The following is a 20898-nucleotide window of genomic DNA, read 5'->3' on the forward strand; positions in this document are numbered from 1 at the left end:
ATGACATTCTAGAATCAACCAATAGTGGCAACAATTTTTGCATAATTCGCTTTCCTGATCGGTGTGGCAAGGCCGTGCCCCATGAGGGTGAGTATGTCAGCTGCGCAGTGGCAGAAGCATGAAGGGTGGGGCAACTGGAGATGGGAAGGTCATTTGATGATTTCCTCCAGAAATGCTTTGGACAAGAGTTGACTTAGATGGGCACACTGCTTGCTTTGCCACGTTCTGACCTGGGCAGTAATGGAATCTACATGAGCCTCCTGATATAGGCATTTTGTGAGGCCTGCACAGGCATTAATAATAAACCGTTAAACAAACAGGGGTTTCTACTCAACAACTCCTCTCACTGCAGAGTCGACAAAATGCAGTGTGGCAGGGATGGTTGAAAAAATCCATTCATGCTCATGCGTTGCCCAGTTTCATTACTGCTATGTTTCATTGATAAGAAATTTTTCTGACAACAAACAAATAATTTGATTGTGATTTATTATTTTCTCAAATTCCAGCTATCAGGATTCTCAAGCATGTTTCCCTTTCCACAATTTTTGTTGCCATGCTTGTGATGAATTGAGTGGCACAAACCTCTTGTTCTTTGTGGAGGTGATTGGTAATGCCTGACAATGGAATCAAAGTGGTTTGCCAATTAGGCCCAGAGTGCTGCCACCCACTGTAAGGAGATTTCAGGACCCTGAGGTGCTTTAAGTTTGTGCCACAGCTCCAAGAGACTTTGCTCCTTATCTGTGGATGCAGCAACATCATTACTCTGCTGATAGGATGATAACGCTATTTAGGTCTTCAGAAGTGAAAACACTGTTCTGTGAAATGTAATTGCTCTCATATCTCCTTCTGTGTATAGCCCGTTGGCTGTTAAAATCTTCAGCAATTCTTAAGTTACTTCCAGATGCATCTATTCCAATACTCTCATTTATCTGTCTCCCTCTGTTGCTCTTTCTTCTGTGTCTCTTTCCCTCTGTAATCTTTCTCCCTATTTCTGTTTCTCCTTTTCTCTGTTGCTGCCTCTGCCATATTATTCACTGTCTCACTGTTTCTTCGTATCTAGCTCAGCGTGTACCTCTTACTCTCTCTCAGTCTGAATGTCTGTCTCTCTTTCTCATAGAATCGGAGGCTTTGTTCTGTTCTCACCTGACTTTCCAGCAGGGGTCACTGCTGGAGTACCTCTGGCAGCAGGAACCATGACTGACATCTTGTGGTTGTAACACTCACCGGAACCAGACACCTGAGCACCAGTATCTCGTCTGAGACCTGTCCTGACTTGCACATACATGTTTTTCTTCCCCCTCAGCATCGCAGGCTCAGTACATTGGAACGCTCTACGTAGCACCATTCCTGCGAACACCATCACCACAAGGACTGCAGATATTCTAGGAGAAGCCCACTCCAGGGCAATTGGGAATAGGCAATAAAAGTTGTGCTTGCCAGCGTGTGGAAGGGGATTTCCAACTAGCTAATAAGACTTAAAAACAGAATGCAGTCTTTCAAAGGACAAGGAATTAGTAAAGAGTTCAACGACTACTGGGCAAGCTAACACAGACAGCTTCCATATATGTGGATGCAGTAAATGAGTCAAAACAAATAGTTATGAAATTAAAACACTAATATTTCAAATGCATTGTTCACTTGGTCAAGCTAAGTTACAGAAAGGCATGGTGGTTGAAGTCAAAAGTTTAAAAGCAAAGGTCTGGGAACAGAAAATCTTATCGGCTGGCATTCCTAAGAGGGAATGCATTATGCAACATTGTGAATAAATGTATTTATTGCCCAGACATCAAATAGGTATGAACCCGGATGCAGGAACATATGTTTATTCAAGTTGGCAGTGAGCCGGTGGGGACATCCATTTTGATCTTGCGATAGCATCTGCTGTTACCTAGCAACAGGTATGTAGTTAATACCAAGAGGGGAGGCTACGTCTGGAATCAGTTGGACGAATAAGATATCACCATGCTATTAATGGAAATTGATTCTAAGCTAATGGAAGGTGGAATTATATATATATTATATATTAAAGTATAATTGATCTGTATTTGACTCCAGTTCTTCCGGAGAGTTTCTGTAGCTCTGTAGGTAGAGTTGTATCACCCCTCGTAAGACTGAGGTTGGCTGTACATTTGTACTGTCTTGTGTTTTCATGTTTAATGAGCTCATCTTGCGAGTTTTGAATTGTCTAAGTTTTAGGACACAATTGGCTGCCTCTTGAAATTTCCCCACAATACAGCGATTCCTGCATTCTGAGAAAGAATTTTTCCACAGAACATGGGAGAAGTATTTTCCGGAGTATGAGGTGGTTGAAAATCCATTGATCCTACGCAAGATAAATTTGTTTTGTTTCTGAACGTATTTTTTCCTACATGACATTATTTACAGTTGTGTGTGCTTGATGCTCTGCTGATTGTGAGGATTATTCTTAAAAACAACACAGGCATACAATATGGCGTCTTCTGAATCCTTCTTGATAATGCTTGTTTCCTCACTGCTGATTTTACTCCTTTCCACATTTTCATACACACTGTATTCAGCAACTTGATTATCCTGCTAATAGAATGAAAAAAAATGATTTAGATATGCAGAAGTGTTCTGTAAAATGAAAGCTCTCCCCTCTCTGTCTCTGTTGGAGCCCCCTGGTTGCTGAAACCCTCACCAAATGTTACACTCCTTCCAGATGTGCCTATTCTAATGCTCTCCTGTCTGGCCTCCATCTTTCACCCTCTGTAAATTTAAACTTTTCCAAAGTTCAGCTGCTTTTATTCTAACAAACGCACATCAAACCCCATTCATCCTTCAACTCTTTATTCACTAACCTACTTTAACTCCTTGTCTAGCTCAATTTGAAAATGACCATCCATGTGTTCAAATCTCTCTGAGGCCTTGTTCCTCCCTATCCCCATAACTGTTTCCAGCACTGTGACTCTCTGAGACCTCTATGCCCATTGTTGGTCTCTTGTATATCATCTGCTTCCTTCACCCGACCATTGGTAAACGTTCTTCAGCTTCCATGGGCCCGGAGATTAGAAAGTTCCTCCATAACCTGCTCTGTCTGTCTATCTCTCTCTTGAGAATATCCTAATTCTAGTGCATGTCTCCCCATTACAGCCATTAACTCCAAGCTTGTTCTTAGCACCTTACATTCATAAAAGCTACCCAAAATATCCATTTTCATGGATATTTGTCTGATATGTAAAAGCTTCAAAGTGTAGAATAAAACTTTCAAAACTCTTGCTTAAAGCAAATGAAAAAAGCTATGAGGAAGAATCATACAGATTCTTCATTAACCCTGTTTCTCTCTCCAGAGATGCTGCCAGACTCATTATATTCTTCTAGCATGTTTTGCTTTTGTTTCAGATTTCCAGCATCTGCAGTATTTTGCTTTTGTCAAAGCAAATTAATTTTGCTTTTGCAAAGAAAAGGGGAAATATTTAAACCAAAAATCAATAGATCAATAGAAACACATTGCTTTGACAAAAGGTCATCTAGACTCGAAACATCAGCTCTTTTCTCTCCTTAGAGATGCTGCCAGACCTGCTGAGATTTTCCAGCATTTTCTCTTTTGGTTTCAGGGTGGTCTTTAAAAAGGCTCCCGAATCTCCGTGGAGTGAGCCTTGCCGGTTCTATCGGCCGCACTCCGCTGGAGTGATGTTTATCTTTTTCTGACAGTGTGTTGAAAGATCTGGACAGAAAACCTGGCTGTATTTCTGGAGTGAAACATCTTGGTTTTCACTTAGAACCTAGCACTTTGCCATTTCTTTGGAAAATTCTGCCTTAGGAAATTGGAAAAGTTAAATGAGGAAGACAAGAAAGAAATGCTAACAGGGTGAGATGAAGTAAAGTGGGAGGAGGCTAGCATGGAGCAGAAACATTAGGATAGGCCTTTTCTATGCTGAAAATTATACATAAATGAATTTTACCTGGACGCCACTACATATCATTTGTTCTGCGTTGGGATTTTCTGGATTCAAGCTCTTAGGTTTTTTGCCAAACTGTATGGAAGCATACACCAAAGCACCTGCAGAATCCCCCCTCGGAGCATTCGTTTTCTCAGCTGGGCTCTCGCTCATGCACAAGTTGTCATATACTCTGTCGGCGACGGAAATGCTCCCCTGATTGTCCTGCCAAAGAGAACTCAGTAAGGACTTGTATTTTAAAGAAAGGAACCTTTTTTTATGTAAAAACAGCCATAGAATTGGAAAGACACTGGTTCTGAAAGCCTTAACCCATTGTTTTTTCAATTGATTTCAGTCATTGTAAGAGGTTCACAGGATTGGGTGAGAGTCAGCGATCATGAAATGGAGGAGAGCCCAAGACAGGAAGTATTGAAATACGCAATTACCCCTCAGCCTTAGTTTCCAATTTGCATGATAGGGTCATGTCAGCCAGTTCACGACATGCTGCTTAGCAGCATTGGAAGTCTCAGCGGAAGCCTCAAGTGAGGCTAACACCACTTAAAGCCATTTTGCAAGGAAAGTGCATTTGGACTGGAGCAGGTGCTAATAGTGGTTGCAGAAGAGAGTAAGAGCAGGAAGAACATCGCATTTTGGTGCCACATGATCGGAATTGTGCTCCAAGGTTCTCTGACACAGCACTGAAGGCCTGGCTGGAGAGAGGCAGGAGGCCTCAAGACAAACAGTGCAAAGGTTGAGTGAGCAAATATCTGTGGAGCAAACACCATTAAGGTCTATAAAATAATGAGAGGCATAGATCAGTTAGATGGTCAACATATTTTCCCAAAAGTAGGAGAGTCTAAAACTAGGGGGCATAAGTTTAAGATGAGAAAGGAAAGAAAGAAAAGGAGCAATTTTTTCACACAGAGGGTGGTGAATGTCCGGAACAAGTTGCCAGAGGTAGTAATAGAGGTGAGTACAATCTTGACTTTTAGAAAGCATTTAGACATTTACATGGGTAAGATGGGTATTGAGGCATATGGGCTAAATGCGGGCAACTGGAACAAGCTTGGTGGTTAAAAAAAGGGCGGCATGGACATGTTGGACTGAAGGGCCTGTTTCCATGATGTAAACCTCTATGACTCTATGAATCTAGCCCCAAAAATTTTAGTGACTTCACACAAGCAGTCAACGCTATTTTCAATTGTCATATTACACCAACTGTATTCTCACAGACTGCTCAGTAACTATAACTGTGAGGATGGATGTTCAACTTTAATACTCGGGGGAAATATTGTGTTATTGTGTTAAGAATATGGATTTTTTATTATTTCCTGGGATGGGGTATCAGTGGCTGGGCCAGCATTTTTTGCCCATCCCTCATTGCCCTTTAGGGAGCATTTAAGAATCAATTGCATTGCTGTGGGTCTGGAGTCACATGTAGGCCAAACCAGGTAAGAATGGTAGATTTCCTTCCCGAAAGGACATTAATGAACCAGAAGGGTTTTTACAACAGTCAACAATGGTTTCATGATTATAACTGGATTTTTAATTCCAGAGTTTTATTCAACTCAAATTTCACCATCTGCTGTATGTGAGTGTGTGTGTTTGTGTATGTGTGTGTCTAAGTGTGTGTGTATGTGTGTGTAAGTGTGAATGGTTTAATTAAGCTGGTGAAAGGTTAATGGAAACCTTATTAAATGTGTGCATTTGTATTGGAGCTGTGGTAAAGTGGGTTTCAAAGTAAATAAGTAAAGTTTATAAATTTGCATTATGAGCTTGAGAGGGACTTTTTTTTAGCTGTTAAATTTTAAAGGGGAGTAAAAGGCTTTTACAGGTTTCATAAGCTAAAAAAGGGAAAGCTATTAAACTTGATTTGATCCAAATCAGGACATAATAGGAAAAGCTGGATATATTGTGAAAAAATTAATTTCAACTGGGTACTGAGGGCCAAAGAATTAAAGATGAAAGGCTCAAAGAACACTTAAAGATATTGAGCTGAGTTGGATCTGCCATAAAGGGAAGACTTTCTGGGAACAGTTCTGTGTTGGGAGTAGGTGGAAATGTGAAGCAGCCACCCAGTCAAGCCAGATGAGTCTTGGATTTCAGAAGCAGTCTTGTTTTAGAAGTTTATTGGATTTCCACAGCAGAATGAAAGTGAGTTTGAGAGATCACATGTTGTAATCTTTACTACAATAACTACTACAAGCAGTTTGTTTTGGGTAACATTACCAAATTTTATATTTAAACGTTCGTAAGGGACTATTGTCTGGAAGTTATTTACTTGTGGGTCTGACCAAGTTGATTTCTTTAGGGCAATATTTTGTAAGACTATTTTAATTGTGTAACTTTAATCTTGTGTGTTCAAGTATTCTCTTCTTGTTAATAAATCTTTTTTTTTAAATCTCAGAAGTGTCACTGGAAATTTTTGCTGCTGAGATCAGGTCTTCTCATTATCGGGATAAAAAAGGCTATGGCCCATAAGCCATGTTTCCTTTTGGGACATTGTTTGCTCAACAATTAACATCTTTTGTGGTCATAACACACCCCATCACTTTCCCACAATCTCTAGCAATAAGTTCTCACTTCTATAGCTTCACCTACACTTACACATTTCTTAATGCTTCATACACACTCAAATCTCACAGTTGCCACATAATTGAAAGCTACTCGACCATGACAGCCACAATACCTAAATGAATACATTGCATCACATTCACTGCTCTGCTCTCTTGCAGGATAAGGCAGGTAATAACTTCCAGCATGGAAGGGGAAGCATGGTGGCTCACTGGTTATCACTGTAACCTCGCAGTACCAGTGACCAGGCTCAATTCCCGGCTTGGGTCACTGTCTACGATGAGTTTGCATAATCTCCCCATGTCTGTGTTGGTTTCCTCCGGGTGCTCCAGTTTCCTCCCACAATCCAAAAGATGTGCTGGTTAGGTGTATTGGCCATGTTAAATTCTCCCTCGGTGTACCTGAACAGGCATCAGAGTGCGGCGACTAGGGGATTTTCACAGTAACTTCATTGCAGTGTTAATGTAAGTCTACTTGTGACACAAATAAATAAACTTTTAAACTTCAGTCAGCAGAAACTAAGTGGTGATGATAGGCACTGCTGCATGTTTAATATCCAATGTCGAGGGAGTGTGTGTACATGTACGTATATATATATATATATATATACACACACACACATAGATATGTTGCGTGTCATTGTTGCCAAGTAGCCTCTATTTACCTTTATTGGCTGAAGTGCAGATGGTACAGTGTAATGCGACACATGATCTTAAATGAATGGCAGGGCCAAATGACCTGCTTCTGTTCCTATTCTGTATGTTTCCATGTTTCTATATTCATATGTAACTAAATAAAGACATCATGACTGCTGCCAATCATGAATTGCACTGAATTGCATGGTGTGCCGAGTTTGCTCACACTCCTGATGTCAAGGGTAATGTCTATTCCTCAACCATCTGGTCAACAATTATCTGGTCACTCAACACACTGCTGCTTCTGGGGCATGCTATGTGCAAATGTTTTATTTTGCTACATTTCCCTTAGTGTTACAGCAAAACTTCCTATTTCATGGTTATCAGATGGATCATTAGACAGAAACAACAGGAGGGCAACCAACATGAAAATGCTAGCTTTGTTAGTATCATGTGGGTTGATGGATGTGGTGGTAGGATTAGTGAGGACCACAGAGTGAGCAATGACCACTTCCAAACTATTATACGATTCCTCCCCAAATTCTCCTCTCCAAATTTGACGGGATCTTCACAAACCTGTTTTGGGTCCTGCATCTCACTGTGGAACACTGGTTGCGACTGAATTTCAGGTTTTTTTCCTGAAACAGAAATCAGTTTTGTTTAGTCAGTATTTCTCTGGGCTCTGCCAGAAATACATGGGTTCAAGTTCCACTCTAAGAATTGAGCACATTGATGCCATGTTGACATTCCAGAGCAGTACCAAGGGAGTGCTACACTGTAGATGTTGTTATCCTTTCAATGAAATATTAAACTGTGACCCTGTCTGCTTTCTCAGCTGAGTGTAAAAATGCCTTGAAAGTTCTCCCAATACAATGTCAATCGCTCAACCAACATCAGATTATTCAGTTATTATCACACTGCTTTTTGCGAGAACTCAGTGTGTGAAAATTGACTCTGAGTTTCCTGTGTCATGAAAATGACTATAGTTTAAAAGTGCATCATTGGTAATAAAACACTTATGTAGTCAGAAAATACACAATGTAAATGCCACTTATCTCTTGCTTAATGGGAGGTTTTCTCAGAAAGAAGCTCAATGGCCACCGATATTAGGGCACTGAATCATAAAACTCTGAAGTTAATGATTGCCATGAAATGGAAAACAGCAGATGTCCCCTAGTGGTCTCAGAAACTGGTATATTGACACATTGAAAGCCAGCTGCAAGGTCTATAATCTCCCTTATGAGGACTGAGAGAGAGAGAGTCTGAATAGACTTGATGGGACACTGCTCTCTGTATTTGTGACTCTCAGTTTGCTTCTGCTGAAATGAACCAACAACTCTAATCTTAAATCATTCTTTGGGGTGTGGGCAAACATTTCACCTCCAGCTGCCCTTCAGATGGAACTGGTGCACTTTGTGTGGCAAAGGCACATCCACACAGCTGTTGGTCCAGTAATTCCAGTTGATGGTATACACAACAGCATTGGCACGCCAGTGGCAGAGTAAGTGGATGCTTAGGGCGATGGATAGGCTGCCAATCAGACTGCTCCAGGATCTACAATACATTAAAGCATTATATTTGATGCAGAAGGAAGGTGATAGAATTCCCATACACTTACTGTTTCCTTCAAAGTGGTAAGGATTATGGATGTAGGAGGTACTATTGAAGAAGTGACAAGAAGACTGACTCCAGCTGTCACAAACAAAATCAATGGTTAGCAGTAAGACCATCAGTTACCAGCAGATCTGGTAGATCTGAGAAGTATTCAGCCAAATGATCCAAAAGAAATTGCTACAGAGGAAGATAAATGTGAAGAAAGGGACAAACTAACTGGCAAAGAATAGCAGAGGAGTAAGAAGTAGATGGGTATGAAACCAATTGCAACATCAATGGTCAAGGTTAGACAATGATGGTAACTAGATTCTTCTGTGCTTTCTGAAGAAAGAGTTGGTGGCAGGGATTTCTTACCTCTGCACAAGTATTTCCTTTGTGTCCAAAGTCCAATGACTAGGAGAAGTATTGCTCCAACAATTGATCCTGCAATTACCAGCGGCAGAAAGGGGTCTGGAAATGCAAATAAGACATCTTTCATTAGCTGCAGCTGATGATTAAATGAAATTATTTGTTCTATTTTTCTTTTAGTTTTTTTCCTCTCTCATTTGGAAGGTGATTTCTGTTTACGTAGTGTTTCACAGGTAATACTGTGCAGCAACAGGCTGTAAACTCTAGCTACCTGTATATGTTATCCCTTACACTAGCAATAATCCTAATCCCATGTGTCTCTGACACCCCTGTTTCCATATTCCTTTATTCTCCATTTTTTCAACGACCTACCAAATCCATTCTTATATGTTGACATGATCAACTGCTAACTCTGGTAGTGCTTTCCACAGTCATGCAACACCCCGTGAGAAAAAATTCCTTTAAGTTTCTCACATTTAGTCTTATAGAATATAAAGACAAGGAGCAATCTAATTGAGATGTTTAAGATGATTAAGTGAGGTGATAGTTTCCTATTGGGGAACACCTCAGCGGTCACTGGCATTTGGCCTCTGATCTTTGGGTAAGTGTTCTCCAAGGCGGCCTTCACGACACATGACAACGCAGAGTCGCTCAGAAGAGACTGATAGCCAAGTTCCGCACACATAAGGATGGCCTCAACCAGGATCTTGGGTTCATGTCACACTATCTGTAACCCCCATGACTTCCTGGGCTTGCAAAATCTCACTAACTGCCCCAGCTAGAGACAATACACATTTCTTTAACCCTGTGTTTAACCCTCTCTCCAGTCACACTGAATGTACCTTTAAGACTCGATGACCTGTAAAGATTCGCATTCCAAACATTATTTTGTAAATTGAGTTTGTGTCTTTATATGCCTTGTTTGTGAACAGAACTCCCACTTATCTGACGAAGGAAAAGCGTTCCGAAAGCTAGTGGCTTTTGCTACCAAATAAACCTGTTGGACTTTAACCTGGTGTTGTGAGACTTCATATGTGTGTGTGACACAGAGAGAGAGAGAGAGAGAGGGGTATTTGTGTTATGTGTGAGGGAGAGAGGTGTATGTTTCCGATATGATATCAACTTTCTAGCATTATTCTTCCCATTAAAAATGACAAATGGTACAACTTAATTTTTTTTAATGAACACTTTATGGGTTACCCTCTCCTAACATGGGTACTATTTCATAGAAATCCTGCAGTACAGAAAGAGGCCATTCAGCCCATTGAGTCTGCACTGACCACAATCCCACCTAGGCCCTACCCCATATCCCTATATATTTACACACTAATCCCTCTAACCTAAGCATCGCAGGACACTGAGGGGCAATTTTAGCATGACCAATCCACCTAACCTACATATCTTTTGACTGTGGGAGGAAACCAGAGCACCCGGAGGAAACCCACGCAAACACGAGGAGAATGTGCAAACTCCACACAGACAGTGACCCAAGCCAGGAATCGAACCCAGGTCTCTGGAGCTGTGAGTATCAGTGCTAATCACTGTGCGACTGTGCCACCCCAAGAGTTAAAGGGCCATGGGGAAGTGGTTTGACCAGGAGTTAATGTGAGGGAGCCATGTAGGGACAAACGTAGATATGATTATGTGCCTGTTCCTGATTCTGAACATACTCATAGATGTCGCTAGAAAAGACTTGTTTACATTTGATTTCTGTGTTTGCACCGACTTCCCAGCGAAAAAGGGGCATTGATGTTGAGAGTGATTGGGGTTCCCCGATGAATTTGGAAGATCACTAGGGATTTCATTGCTGGGAAACCCTGATTTAATTGAAAAGTATGAACAAGATTGAGTGACTGATTGATGAACTCCTGTTTATATACTCCGCTATTCCCTTGTTCAACATTTGAAAGGCACAGGAATCCATTTGTTTCTATCCATCCTGCCCCATCCCTTCATAGTTTTAAACTTTTCATAATGTTTTGCCATAAATTTGTGTTGACATTCAATATTATAAATTGCTTAAGTTTGCACCTCATGCTCATTTTGTTGATCTCAGCTGTCACAATAAAATTGCAGACTCCAATCACTGGGCCAATGGGCAGGGGTGATGCAGAATATGTTGTTCTCTTCCAACATTGTCACTCCTTAGTTTATTAAAATAAACTAACTTGTTTAGAAACAGACTGGGAAACACCACAGTCATATTCAGTAGCTATGATGTGTTGTGACAAAAAATTATTCAAGGTCTTTTGTCTGGTTTATTTGGATTTTGTTTATAAGGTTTCCCTTTTCTTTCATCTTACATGCATGCTAAAAATAATTCTAATAATGTTTACTTACGCTGTGTTGACTTCAAACACCGTTTCTCCGAATATATAAAGCCATGTTTATTCTGAGCTTGGCATAAAACACAAATATCTAATGTTGTTTGCAGAGTCAGTGTGCTGTTGGTAAAATTGCCGTTGATCACTGGTTTGACATTGTCTGGGTAACTCCATGTAATCTGTGCCGGAGGGTTGGCTTTGGCCACACAAATAAAGCTCATCCCAGATTGGTTGATGTTTATTTCATATGGTTTGTCTGTGAGAAGAAGGTGAACCACAGTCATTTGCAGATTATCGGTCTTCTCTCCTTACTGTCCTCAGTTTCATTGTAAGTCTCACAACATCAGGTTAAAGTCCAACAGGTTTATTTTGAATCACAAGCTTTCAGAGAGATGCTCCTTCATCAGGATTCATCTGAAGGAGCAGCACTCCGAAAGCTCGTGATTCTAAAAAAACCTGTTGGACTTTAACGTGGTATTGTGAGACTTCTTACTATGTCCACCCCAGTCCAATGCTGGTATGTCCACATCATCTCAATTTCATTGGAACACTGCCCATCGAGCCTAGTTCCCATGGGAATTGACAGATCTTCCAGTACCTTATCCAATTTTCAGCTGTGAATCTAGACTGAGTGTCAATAAGTTGTGTGATCATGACTATCTGTTGGCTCAGGTTGATAGCTGGGCCTGTCTATTGGTTGGGGTTGCTATCCATGCCTGTATATTGGCTGTTACTATCTGTGCCTGTATATTGGCTGTTACCATCTGTGCCTGTCAATTGGTTGTTGTTCTCCATGCCTGTCCATTCACTGTTGCTATCTGGGCATGTCTATTGGCTGTTGCCATCCATGCCTGTCTATTGGCTGTTGCTATCTGGGCCTGTCCATTGGTTGTTGCCATCCGTGCCTGTCTCTTGACTGTTACTATCCATGTCTGTCTATTGCTCCCCATGCCTGTCCATTCACTGTTGCTATCCATGCCAATAGGCTGGAATTGCTACCCTGCCTGACTATTGACTGGGGTCAACACCATAGGGTGGGTTGTACTGAGTAAATCTCATGAATGCAACATTAATTTTTGCTACTAAAACATGTTCGATTTTAGGATTGTGAAACACATTTGAAAATTGCTTAGGGCACAACGAGACCATCTCATTTTAATCTGAGTTGATGATACTCACTTCATTCTCATCATTAACATGACCATAATTTTTCCCCACCTCTGAAACCTCCTCCAGTCCTTTTAGGTTGAATCTCATCTTGCCCCCTCCACCACTGTCACCCTGAGCTCTTTATTCCTCAGCATCCAGATTCCAAAATCCTATTCCTCCACCACTGGCAGCAGTCTAAATGTGGGAATGCCGGCGTTGGACTGGCGTAAACACAGTAAAAAGTTTACGCCAGTCCAACGCTGGCATTCCCACATCATGACGACTATCGACACCGCAAACTGCCGGATCCAAGTGGAGAGGATCTCCAAGAAGATTGCGCATATCGACACAGACAGCAGTCTAAATCACAGAGGAGTGGAATTTTCATCTTAATCAGTCCCCCACCTTCCCACAACTCTCTCCTCATCGTCAAAAAATGCAGCAGAATTCTTTTCATGAAAATGTTATGAAGTGTTGATTTTAGGGGTATCCAGGCAAAGTGTTTTGTTTCTCATTATGGAGCTGTCATTTGTAATGGTACCTACAGAACTGAAATTATTGACAATATATATTAATGGCTTGGGTGAAGAAAACAAATGTACTATTGACAAGTTTGTGGATGGCACAAAAATGGTTGGGAAGTCAAGTGGTGGGGATAACATAAATGGTGGGATTTTCCAGCTGTGCTTGCCCCAAGACTGGAAAATCTCACCCGAGGTCAACAGACCTTTGCATGGTCTGTCCCACGCACTATGATTGCTATGATGGGTGATGTGGGAAAATTCCATTCAGAGTCTACAGAGGGATATGGACATTGAAGTTATGTACTTTGATAGGAAGAATAAAGGGGCTGAATATCATTTAAGTGGAGAAAAACTGCAGAAAACTACAGCAGAGGCAGATTTGGAGGTCCTCGTGCCTAAATCACAAAAAGCTAGCATGCAAGTTCAGTAGGTAATAGGGAAGGCAAATGAAATGTTGGCCTTTATTTCAAAGAATGCAGTATAAAAATAGGGAATTCTTGCTAAAACTATACAAGGCACCAGTTAGACCACAGTGGAAAATTGTGAACTATTTTGGTCCCCTTATCAAAGGAGAGATATACCGACATTAGAGGCTGTCCAGAGTCGGTGCATTGAGTTGATTCTGGGTATGGAGGGATTTTCTTACAAAGAGATGTTGAGTAGGTTAGGTCTCTACTCATTGGAGTTTAGAAAAATGAGAGGCAAACTTATTGATACATATAAAATTCTCAAAGGGCTTGACAAGGTAAATGCTCAGAGGCTGTTTCCCCTTGTGGGAGAAACACATGTACAGCATAATCTCAGAGTAAGGAGTCGCCCATTTAAGACAGAGATGAGGAGGAATTTCTGCTCTCAGAGGGTAGTGAATCTGTGGAATTCTTTTACTAGAGAGAACTGTAGGGGCTGGGTAAATAAATATATGCACAACTAAGATAGCAGATTGTTAATCAGTAAGAGAAGCAAGGATTATGGGGAGAAGGCAGAAAAGTGCGGTTGAGGATTATCATATGAGATCAGTAATGAGAGAGCATTTGAGCTCTATGGGCTTGATCGACATCTTTGTCCTTTTGAAGGAAGTAACACCCAAAGTGGCCAGGAGTGAAAAATGTTTCCGACAAAATCTTTTCATTGAAAGTGTTGATTCACACTATAAATGGATGTGTGAACTCTATGAAGATTCTTGGTAGAGGGAGATGGATTACTCTCTACATGACCCTTTGTCAAAGCTTTTTTCACTCCCAAAAGATGCTGCCAGACCTGCTGAGATTTTCCAGCATTTTCTCTTTTGGCTTCAGAGGCAATTTGGGGCCAGGTGGATTGATAAAACTCTTGAAAGGGAAAGGTTGACATTATTGTGTGTCAACACCATTGTGCTTATCACAGAATTAACTCAAACATGAAAAATCCCTGAAAATGTATGGTCACTTACATTGGACACTGATTTCCAAAGCCTCCGAGTACCTGTGTCCAAAATTATTTGTTGCTGCACAATTGTAGAACCCAGAATAATTCCTTGAAATATTGTGGAAGGACAGAATTGTTCTCATGGTATTCAGAGATCCTGTATGGCCTTCGTCATCCTCCCTCTTATACCAGGTGTAATTAGCTTCCGGGTTACTGTTACTCGTACATTTCAAAAAGACGTCGTCACCTTCTTTGATCTCCAAATGTGATCCATTAACTACTTGAATGGTTACATTTTTGGGTGCATCTGAAAGTAAAACAATAGTTATTGGGATAACAATGTGGAGGACAGCACAGTTCTTTTGTAGGTATTCATTTCATGGGATGTGGGCACTGCTGATTCTACCAGCATTTGTTGCCCATCCCTAATTGGCCTTGAACTGAATGGCTTGCTAGGCCATTTCAGAAGACATTTAGTCCTATTGCAGTGAATTGGGAGTCACATGTAAGTAAGGATGGCAGTTCCTTCCCTAAAGGACATTAGTGAACCAGATGGGTTTTTACAAGAATAAACAATGCTTGATCAATCGACTTTTAGTTACAAGTTTTTATTGAATTCTAATTTCACCATCTGCCATGGTAGGATTTGAACTTGGCTCCCCAGGGCAATGCCCTGGGTCTTTGGACAATATCATGATGCCACCATCTCCCGTAGTTATTGCTGTAGCACTGGTTGTTATTAATTTAATCAGTTTTCCGCCATAATTCAATATCCCCACAGGAATAAGTTAAGCTATACTTTCTTATCTTGTTATTGAGGGAGATTATTTAATCTTACCTTGTACATAGAATCAGAAGTCATAGAATGAAAAGGAGATAATTTGTCCCTTCAAGTCTCTACTTTTTTGAATAGATTTTAGCAAATAATCTCACACTTCTGCTCATTCCACATTGCCCTTGTAATTTTCCTCCTCAATTGTTTTATCAATTTTGCTTTGAAACCTACTGGTAAATATGCTTTCACTGTCATTTCTGACAATGCACTCCAGATCACAACAATTCCCCATGTAAATAAACCTTTCTTCATGTCACCTCTAGTGCTTCAGTTTGTGTTCTCCGGTTCACAACTTCATTCCACTGGGAACACTTTCTCCTTATTTACTCTAGTAAAACCCTTCAAGATTATGAACATATCTATTAAAGCTCTTCTTAACATTTATTTCTCTGAAGAGGCAAACGCAAAATCTTAATAATCTTTATATAAGTGCTTTATAATTTTTAACAAACTTGCAAGGGTGTGTATACTATTAACAAAATCAAGAATCCTCCATGTTTTTACAATCTGTTTCTGAACTTGTCCCACAATGTTCAAAAAATGTATATTCACCCCCTAGGTCTAGCTGTTCCACATGATTGTACCTTATAGTTTATATTGCTCATTCTTGCAAACATAACTATATCACTTCAAACACCCCTGTGATAAACTGCATCTACCAGACTTCCACCCATTTACCAATCTACACATATCCTTCCTAGTTTTTTTTTATTGTCTTTCTCATTATTTACCACATTTAGAGATTTGCATCATTTGCAAACTTTGAAATTATTCCTCATGTACTAGGTCATTAAAATATATCAGAAGAGTAGATATCCTGTTGGAAGGATGTATAGAAACAAATGACTCTCTCTTGTCTTAGATCTTGTGTTGGTGGGATATGAGTATCAGTGGCAATTAAGGCCAGCATTTTTTGCCCATCTCTAATTGTCCTGGAATGGGACAAAAGGAATGTAAATGAGTATGCAGAAGGCTGAGAAAATGTTGAAAGTGTCCATAAAGTCATCAAATTATATCAAGTGAAGTGTTATGATAAAAATAGGGAAGCCTTGCTAAAACTATACAAGGACCACACCTGGAATGCTGTGGACAGTTTCAATCCCCTTATTCAAGGAAAGGTATACTGGCATTGAAGGCAGTCCAGCGAAGATTGATGCCACGTGTGGAGAGATTTTTTTCTGAGGAAAGGTTGAATAGATTGGGCCTGTACTCACTGGAATTTAGGTGAATGAAAGGCAACCTTACTAAGGCATATAGGATTCTCAGGGGGCTTGACAAGGTAAATGCTGAAAAGTTGCTTCCCCTTGTGGAAACTTCTAGGACCTGAGGGTATAACCTCAGAATAAGAAGTCTATTAGAACAGGTTTCAGAAGATCACTTTTGCCTGCTGCCTTAATGGCTTCTCAATAGAATTTTTCTTATCAGCTCAACCCGCAAAATCTTCATTTCACCTTGTTTCAGAGAAAAGCATATGAATCCTGGCATTGCGTGCTCAGACTATCAATAACAGGTGGGATTCTTCCCTAAAAATTCTAAGTGTCAAAGTTGTGTGTAGAAACTGGAGTAAATCCTGCTGGTTTTTTCAGCGGGATTTTCAAAATGAACCTCGCACATCCTGTGCACTGCAGAGTGCACAGGCGTGAATCTTGTGAAAATCCAGGAGCAGGGCCTATTCCTGCTGACAGCACAACACTGAATAGGCAACGCTGCATGCACCGATCTGTCAGCACTGAGATTGGCACATGTGCAACAGCCCCGCACTGACAGCCCTCTGATCGCTGGCCAGCTCCATCACTGGCCAGACCTGCGACTATGCATTGCTGCCCCATCAATCCCCCCATGCTCCGATTGCTGGCCTCTCAGACCCCACTCTCACCTGGCCCTTCTCGATCTCCCCTCCCCACCTCCCGGCAATCCTGATCTTCCTCCCCCTTTTACTCCCCTCCCCAACACCCCCCCCTCCTGCAGCCCCAGCCCAGCTTCCCCCATCACCACCAAGTGCAGAGTGGCAGAACGACCCCCCCACCATCCCATTGATCTCTCTCCCAGAGGTCCCATCCCCATCTGGCCCACCCCTCTCTGGCCCTGCCCCCTTCGCTATGCCCACTGACCAGTGGGCAGTGCCAATGTGTCCCCTTGGGCAGTGCCAGGGGGCCTGGTTGGCATTAACAAGCTGGCAATGCCCAGGGGGCATCTCCCCTTCCTTCCAACCTCCTGGGGGGCCTCAATAGCCCCCCTTCATTCCAGCGGGCTCGAGCCACCTGCTAGTGGGGATCTATTGTAAACTCCTTGAGACTTCAGTCCTGGGCCTGCTAATTAGATGTAAAATCAAATTTAAATACCTTATACAACTCTACAACTGACAGCAGCTGACTCAATGGCCTCTGCTTGAGTCTCCCAGCTCATTGCACTGTAGCTGATCCATAGCAGCTCGTGGACTGGCTTTGATTGCCGAATAAATCCAAAGAATAATTTTCGGTAGTATCTTTCTCCCCCATTGTTCCTGTTTCCCTTTTCCTCTATTTAGTTGTTTTCTCCTTGAGATTTTACGGCTACAAGCGGGCTGGCAGGTGCAAGAGGAAGAAAGGAAAGATGAAGTGGAAAAAAGTGTTTAGTCATGGAAGCCTGGTGCAGGGCTTGGTGGACTCAGAGGGCTTTATTTTGTACGTTTGCATCTCGTATGGAACTTGAACCTGCACCTCATAAAACATGGTGAGAGTTCTACCATGAAGCAGCAGATGACCTCAAGTTATTGTCTCTGGTAGTCATGGTTTTGATACAAATGATGCATATTGGAGGTGGTTCAGAGGAAGTTTACTAGACTGATGCCTGGAATGAATAGATTGTCTTATGAGGAAAGATTAGGCAGACAGGGCTTGTCTCCCCTAGAATGAGGGGGGTGACTGGATTGAAGCATATAAGATCCAAACTGTCCTGACAAGGTGGACATGGAAAGAATGTTTCCTCTTGTGAGTGATTCCTAAGCTAGGGAACACATTTTTAAAATTCAAAATCAACTTTTTGGGATAGGGATTGGGAGAAATCATTTCCCTTAGAGGGTTATGCAACTTTAGAACTCACTGCCTTGGAAGGTGGTGGAAACAGGGTGACTGAATATTTTTAAGGCACAGTTAGATTGATTCACTTGCCTAACAGGAATCTAAGGTTATTGGGGGTAGATGGACATGTGGAATTTGTAGCACAAACAGATCAGGCATGATCTTATTGAATGGTGGACCAGGCTGGAGGGGCTGAATGGCCTACTTTTTCTTCTATTTTGTATGATTGTATGACCATCTTGCTTTGCCATTTTAGGGGGCAGCTACACTGGTATGGGACTGGAATCACACACACTGACCAGCCACCTCACCGCCAATCCCAGGTGCCAGAACATCCACTGCATAGGCTTGGAAAATGCCACCAATACTTCAGATTCATAGAATCTCCACAGTGCAGAAGGAGGCCATTCTGCCCATCGAGTCTGCACCAAGTCTCCAACTGAACATCTTGCCCAAGTCCACCTCTCTCCCCTTTCCCCATAACCGCATAAATTTAATCCTCCTAACCTACTGGGGCACTAATGGACAATTTAGCCTGGCCAATCCGCCTAAAACTGCACATCTTTGGACTGTGGGAGGAAACCGGAGCACGCGGAAGAAACCTACACTGACACGGGGAGAAGGTGCAAACTCCACGGAAACAGTCACCCAAGGCCGAAAGTGAACCCGTGTCTTTGGAGCTGTGAGGCAGCAGTGCTAACGCTCTGCCATTGTGCCATCCCAATTGGAGATGGAAACCAACACTTCTTAGGCTTGACTCTGTGACTTCAGTCCCATGACAATATGATTGACCTTTACAAGCCTGAAGAAATAGCGTGTCAAGCCAGTGAGTTGCTTCAATACACACTCAGCAATAATCTGCTCACTGATGTTCTGCTTTGGCTTTGCAAGGGCCTAGTCTCATTACAGCATCTTTCCAAGTATTTGCAAAAGAGGAAGTGAAAGACAGACTGTCAAATGGGCTTAGACTCTGTCAAAATTGCAGTCAGGATAAATGGTACTTGAAGGGCCTGATTTTACCATTTTCATTCTAAGTGCTGAATCTGGGCGTAATGCAGATCCGATTTAGAAATCTGCTTTCAGGCGCCCCCATATGCACTCAGCCTGAAAATCAAATCGCGGGTCCCATTTGTGCTGTGGGCGGGGTATAGTGGGGCTGAAATGATCGGAGCTCTGAACTGTGCATGCCAGTTAGAAAATAAATGAAAAAGCGCTCTCGTGTCAGATCGCTCCCGAGCCGCAGAAAGTGGACACAGTGGTCTGGGAACAAATAGCGGGAGCGATGGTGCGCACACACATCACTGTTTCCTTCTCCACCCCCACCCCCCCAACTACCCAGACCGATCGTGACTCCCTGCCCCCTCTCCCCCCACCAATCGCCCGCAGAGTGGCAACAGACCCCCTGCCACAGCACCGCCCCCCCCCCCCCCCCCCCCCCCCACCAGAGATCCATCTTACCCGCCTCCCTTCTCCCCCCACCCTGGTCCCCCGCCTCAGAGAACGATCTGGCCTAATTTCCCCCTCCAGAGAATGATGTGGCCTTACTCACCATCCCCCGGCAGACAACGATCTGGCCTCACTCATTCCCCACCCCCCCAAAACATGGTCCGGCCTCATTCACTGCACCCCCCCCCATCCCCCCCCCCCCCCCATACCAAACAGGAACATCTGACCCGCCTCCTCCTCTTCCTTCCACACCAAACAATAAGCAACCTCCCCCCCCCCACACCACACAACAATCAGCCCTCCCTGCCCCGTCCCCCACACCAGACAACGATCAGCCTCCCCCCCCACCCCCCTGACAACGATCGGCCCTCCTCACCAGAGATACATCCGACCCACCTCCTCCTTCTCCCCCCTCCCCAACCAGACAACAATCTGGCTTCACTCCCCAACCCCCCACCAACCAGAGAATGACCTGGCCTACCTCCCCACCCTCCCAACACTGATCTGAGTCAGAGAGCCGTTGGAAGCTCTGAATTCGTCTCTTCAGCAGCTGGAGCGCCTGATTCAGACTTTTATTCAGCAGGTTCATTTTGGCGTAATTCCGGATCAGCGAACATGGTGGTAAAGGGGGAAATGCTGATAAAGTTGGGTGGGCAGTTCAGTAATTCAATTTAAATGTATGCAAATACACTTAAATCACCGTTGCGTCCATTTCGGGCGCGAATCGGATCGCCGCCATTCTCGGGTTTCGGTAATCTGTGCGGACGTGGGTGCGACACAATGGTAAAATCGGGCCTGATGTGTATTTGACCACAAAGGAAAATTAAAATAAACACAAGTGGCTGGAGGATGATAAAATCCATTGAGCTGACAGTTGAATCCTTTCTGAGGCATTGCACCTTGAATTTGTTACAGATCAAAGGCTTTAAGATCAAAGAGGGTTACAAAATTAACTTAAGAAGGATAAATTCACAAAGACAGTGGAGAATAACCTGAATTCCATGAAAAAGCAAGCAGAAAATAAGAACGAGTCCAGTGAAGAATGAGAGTGAAATCTTGAAGAAGAAATTTATAAAACGAACATAAG

The 20898-nt window shown here is 42.4% G+C and overlaps 1 protein-coding gene across 2 annotated transcripts in view; it reads right to left on the bottom strand.

Annotated features, from left to right (window-relative positions):
* Nucleotides 1–1712: 1712 nt before the first annotated feature.
* Nucleotides 1713–20898, bottom strand: part of LOC145351550 (sialic acid-binding Ig-like lectin 5) — a 46544-nt gene continuing 27358 nt past the window's right edge. Inside the window, exons 4-9 of one of the 2 annotated variants that reach the window (XM_080201145.1) lie at nt 14497–14778; nt 11411–11650; nt 9077–9172; nt 7685–7746; nt 3924–4124; nt 1713–2550 (exon numbers count right to left, since the gene is read on the bottom strand). In XM_080201145.1, the coding sequence (XP_080057271.1) occupies nt 2380–2550; nt 3924–4124; nt 7685–7746; nt 9077–9172; nt 11411–11650; nt 14497–14778 (1052 nt within the window). In that variant the 3' untranslated portion in view covers nt 1713–2379. Of the gene's footprint in view, nt 2554–3923; nt 4125–7684; nt 7747–9076; nt 9173–11410; nt 11651–14496; nt 14779–20898 lie in introns of both variants that reach the window. The other variant, XM_080201144.1, reaches the window with a different exon arrangement.

Source organism: Carcharhinus amblyrhynchos, chromosome 13, assembly GCF_965287045.1.
Source record: "Carcharhinus amblyrhynchos chromosome 13, sCarAmb.v2.hapA, whole genome shotgun sequence".
In the NCBI taxonomy this organism is placed as follows: Eukaryota; Metazoa; Chordata; class Chondrichthyes; order Carcharhiniformes; family Carcharhinidae; genus Carcharhinus; species Carcharhinus amblyrhynchos.